The sequence below is a fragment of the Bison bison genome, unplaced genomic scaffold, assembly GCF_000754665.1.
Source record: "Bison bison bison isolate TAMUID 2011002044 unplaced genomic scaffold, Bison_UMD1.0 scf7180017864266, whole genome shotgun sequence".
In the NCBI taxonomy this organism is placed as follows: domain Eukaryota; kingdom Metazoa; phylum Chordata; class Mammalia; order Artiodactyla; family Bovidae; genus Bison; species Bison bison.
This window is the reverse complement of record NW_011494838.1, coordinates 2022825-2027824: the sequence shown is the minus strand read 5'-3', so window position 1 is coordinate 2027824 and position 5000 is coordinate 2022825. Positions and strand designations below refer to the sequence as shown.

Sequence of the window (5000 nt, the reverse complement as noted above, 5' to 3'; positions counted from 1 at the left end):
CCCTGAAGTGTCCCCGTGCGTCTCCCTGGTGGGGGGGAGGGGCGGGTCGACAGGAGGCGCCGTCTGTTCAGACTCCTGACCTTCGGTCTCGCTGTCCACGGGACAGTTTTGGAGCAGGAGTGGACACTGGCCAAGCTCTGAAAGTGTCCGGGGATAAAGTAAGGCTGTGTTTTCAGCTCCTCCGCCAGGTCGAGTCGGACTCCTCCTGGCTCCTGGTTCTCCTGTGGATGGGAAGACCCAGGACTGTCAGAATTAAAGTTGTTGAGTTGCTCAGTCGTGCCCGACCCTGCGACCCCATGGACTGCAGCAGGCCAGGCCTCCCTGCCCATCACCAATTCCCGGAGTTTACCCAGACTTACGGCCATCGAGTCGGTGATGCCATCCAACCATCTCATCCTCTGTCGTCCCCTTTTCCTGCCGCCTTCAGTCTTCCCCAGCATCAGGGTCTTTTCCAGGGAGTCGCCCTTAGACTTGTTTGCTCTGCTTCCAGTGCCCTGGGCCTTTTTGTACTTTATAATGACTTGATCTGGAGCAGGACCATAGCTGGGCATGTTCACCTGTTGTGTCTCAGTGACGCCGTAGGGAGTGGGAAGCTCTCACCTGGATGTGAAGGTGCACTGTGGGGGTCTGCTCACCTGGGGAGTGGTCATTGAGAAATTCATGTCTCTGGCTTCCTTGGTGGCTCAGTGGTAGAGGCTGCCTGCTGACACAGGAGACAGGCTGGTTGGGAAGCGCTCACGTGTCTGGGGCAAGGCTGCCACAACTGTCGAGCCGGAGCTCTGTAGTCGGGGAGCTGCAGCTCCACGAAGCCTGCACTCAGCAGTGAAGACCGAGCACAGCCAGAAAGGCATCAGTAAAATTTTAAAGAAAGAAAAGGCAGCTGAGGCCAGGGGGTAGAAAGCCTCTTGTCTGCCTGAGGAACTTGGGTTTTATTTGTGGGCTCAGAGGGCCTCAGGTGTTTTGGCTCGGGGAAACAAAGTAACCATAGAGTTGCCATAGAGACAAAGGTCAGGCAGACTTGCAGAGTGGACAGGAGGCAGAGGAACAGGACGCGGTGGTGCGGGGGAGGCGCCTGTTACAGGCGTGAGGCGATCAGAGCTTCCCCGACTCCTGGTGGTGGGACTGGAAGCGTGAAGTTTCAATAGAATCTCCCTGGAAGCGCTGTTGGAGAGAAGGGAGGCGGAAATTCGACGCAACTGCACTGCTTTTAGCCTTTAGGGAAACATGCCAAGAAATAGGGAAAGGAGGGGAAGAAAGGTGACTTTAGGATTGACAAAGGACCGAATGATATTAGTGCAGTATATGTGGGATATAATTATACTGGAGATCCAGAATGCGGACACAGGACTAGGTAATAAATTCAGAGTATAATCATATTGGAGATCCAGAAAGAGACTGTTTCGGTGTGTTCACGTGACCTCCTGTTTGTTGCTTGTTTAAACTCTTTTAGCTGGATGCAGACAAATATGAGAACGATCCAGAATTAGAGAAGATCCGAAAAGAGAGAAACTACTCCTGGATGGACATCATAACCATATGCAAAGACAAACTACCGAATTACGAGGAAAAGGTAAGGGGCTCTGTGTTATTGGAAAAGGGGATTATTAATTATTCACTATTAATAAATGTGGGAGAAGGCAATGGCACCCCACTCCAGTACTCTTGCCTGGAAATTCCATGGATGGAGGCACCTGGGGTTGCAAAGAGTCGGACACGACTGAGCGACTTCACTTCCTTTCTTTCTATAGTTACTTTCAGAGAAGGAAATGGCAACCCATTCCAATGTTCTTGCCTGGAGAATCCCATGGACGGAGGGCCTGATGGGCTGCAGTCTATGGGGTTGCAAAGAGTTGGACATGACTTAGCAACTAACACACACACACAGTAATAAATGCAAGCCTTTCCTTCTTTTTAAATGTCTTTCATTTTGGTTTATATGAGAGGCATGCTGGCCTTAGAATAAGCTGAAAAGTATTCCGTCCGTTTCCGTTTTTTGGAAGAGTATGTCTAGAATGGGTTTACTTTTTTCTTAAATGTTTGGCAGATTAACCAATGAAGCCGTGGGGTTTGTTTGTTTGTTTAGGCGGTAAGTCGCGTGTCCGACTCTTGTGACCCTATGGACTGTAGCCCACCAGGCTCCTCTGTCCATGGGACTTCCCAGACAAGAATACTGGAGTGGATTACCATTTCCTTCTCCAGGGGATCTTCCCGACTCAGGGATCAAACCCTTGTCTCCGTGTCATTACCACCTTCTCGAACGGCTTCTCTCCTGAAATAAAACCCTGCCCCTAATACCAGCTTATCTTTTGTTCTCGTAACACATACTTCTTTACTATCTGATTATCTCACGGTTGTCTTAGGTTAACACGTTTTGGGCAGGAATCCTGCGGAAGGGGTGCCGCGTCTGCTCAGGGCACCCCGCCTGGAGGCTTGTGCCTGGGGTGGGGTGGGGGTCCCAGTGCCCATGATGCAAAGCTTGGCTGAACTGGTGCCCGCCAGGGTTCCGTGTTGGGACCGGACACCTCTTCCCGCTCTAAGGAAGGGTCTGTGGAGAGTGACTTTCTGCTCCGAGTCAGACTTGGGCTTCGTGTGCGTGAATCTCGCTGACCCGGCCTGAGTCAGTTACCCTGTCCCTGTGCCGTCATCTTCCTGTACTGATTGGGCCTGCTTCTCTCCATCGATGCCCATCAGTACACGCGTGCGGATTCGTGGTTTCCTCGTGGGCCCGTGTCCATTCTTGCCGCGATCCACCTTGATGTTCAGATTGGTCCAGACTCAGCGGGGGGCGGGGGGGCCCTCTCTGTGGTCCTGCCGCGTCCCCGCCGTGCTCCCAGCCCCTCCGTGCTCCCTGGCTCAGGGTGTTCGTGCCCCTCGGGGCTCCCTCGGCCCATGCTTGGGTCTCTCTGCTCCCGCACATACCACAGTGCCCGGTGGTGGCTGCATCCACCCAGTTAGGGTCAGCAGGCCTGTCCGTGGAGCTCCAGGTGAGTTGCGGTCCTGTCTTACTGAGGGTGTAGTCAGAGAACTATGTTCAAAAGCACTTAGGTGAGTTTTCTCTTCCTCCTGTGGTTGTGAGCATATGGCTTGATTCCAGATTTAAGGTCCCCCCTCCCCCGGCCCCCAAGCTTGTTTTAGTTTTATTTGTGACTCTGTAAGATGTAAAGTGAGTCACACAGTCGCGTCCGACTCTCTGCAAGCCCACGGACTGCAGCCCGCCAGGCTGCTCTGGCCTTGGAATTCCCCAGGCAGGAGTCCTGGAGTGGGCTGCCATAGCCAGGTTTAAAATGAAGACTCTACCAGAAGGCCCCTGGCTCCCCTTGGCTGGCCTGCACCGCGCCCTGCTGTCGGAGCCCGCGTGCCCGTTGACTCTACCAGCCCGCTCTGCTCCCGCCTTCCGGGCGCCTCCAGCGTTCCTCAGTGACAAACAGCACAGCAGGGAGCGGCGTGTGCACGCCTTTGCGTGCTGTTGGAGGTGTGTCTTCAGGGTAGATCCCAGACAGGTGGCGGGTCGGTGCGTGTCCAGCTGCAGGGCAGGGACCTGTCCCCATGGCCTCGCCCGCCCGAGAGGCTGCCGTTCTCACTGGAAGCGGGGATTTTCCAAACGTCTGAGGATTGTCCAGAAGGGTGGAAGCATGATGTGAGGAGAGCTTTGAAACCCTCTGGGACAGCAGGCAAGAGGTGGGGAATCTTAAGAAGGCCAGTTAAAGAGAAACGTGAAGGTTGCGTGGGTGTTTACTAGAGAATGCTTCCACGTTTGTGCACATTCAAGCATTTTTATGTGAAACGTTAGAGGATGGAGCCCTGAAAGACACAGGCCAGGTTGGGATGAGGGGGAGGTGTTCACTGAGCACCTTCCTCAGACGCACATGTGCTCCTGCCCTGCCGGGGTGACCACGTGCCTTCGCGTCTCCTGGGGGCGGGCCAGGTGGTCCGCGCTGGCGCAGGGGTGGTTCCGGCCACCTCACCCCGGGGGGCCCCCAGCTCACAGAGCCTCCCCACCCCCAGATCAAGATGTTCTTTGAGGAGCACTTACACCTGGACGAGGAGATCCGCTACATCCTGGACGGCAGCGGGTACTTTGACGTGCGGGACCAGGAGGACCGCTGGATCCGGATCTCCATGGAGAAGGGGGACATGATCACCCTGCCCGCCGGCATCTACCACCGCTTCACGCTGGACGAGAAGGTGGGCTCGCGGCTCCTCTGCCGCAGTGTGGTCTGCGCGCCTGTCGGACGCTCAGCCCAGGCAGCGCCAGGCGAGGACGCTGCCTCAGCGAGCGGCCGGGGGTTCGTGGGGGCCGGGGGTCTGCAGGGGCGCACGGGAGCACATGCCCAGGCCAACGGGAGGCGCCCCTCCAGGGGTCCCTGCTCCTTCGTCATTCGAGAGCATGTCCGTTGGGCCTCAGCCGTTGGGTGCTGGAGCCATGGACACGGTCACAGAAGCAGGAGAAGGGTGGTCTGGGGCTCCCTCCGTGGGCTTGGGACTGACCTGAGACTCACGGGTGTGCTCAGCTTAAAGCTCAGGACTTGGAGAGGATGTGCGAGGGAAGGAAGGTCGCCCCACTCCTGGCCCCAGCATCTCTCCCTGAAGGTGGCCATGATCAGGTCCTCAAAAGTCTTCTTGGAGAGATGGCTCGCTTGGCAGGCGAATGTGAGTCGTGCACAGGAGCCAGCCGAATCTGTCTGGGGGTGGCGCCCCTCTTTTCTGCTCGCTGAGCTCTGGGACTGTTTCCTGTCGGCATATAGAGAGCCCCAGCCTGGGTGCAGCTGCCTGATGGCCACTGGGACCCACTCTGGTTTACTGCGTTGAGTGGTGACCCCAAGAGATGGGTCCGCCAGCTGTCTCCAGTTCTTTGCTGTCGTAAACAGCTCCGGGAGAAAGAACCTCACGCGTTTGCCATCGTGGCCTGCTGAGAGTTCCCCTGTAGGACACACCCCCGGACGTGCACCGTGGCTGGACAGGGGTGTGGGTTTCAAACCGTGCTGCGGGAGGGGGCCGCG

The 5000-nt window shown here is 56.4% G+C and overlaps 1 protein-coding gene across 1 annotated transcript in view; it reads left to right on the top strand.

The window, feature by feature from the left end:
• The window catches only part of ADI1 (acireductone dioxygenase 1), a 21009-nt gene that overhangs the window by 14760 nt on the left and 1249 nt on the right, over positions 1-5000 (top strand). Inside the window, exons 3-4 of the mRNA XM_010848445.1 lie at positions 1451-1570; positions 4006-4185. Of these exons, the coding sequence (XP_010846747.1) occupies positions 1451-1570; positions 4006-4185 (300 nt within the window). The remainder of the gene's footprint in view (positions 1-1450; positions 1571-4005; positions 4186-5000) is intronic.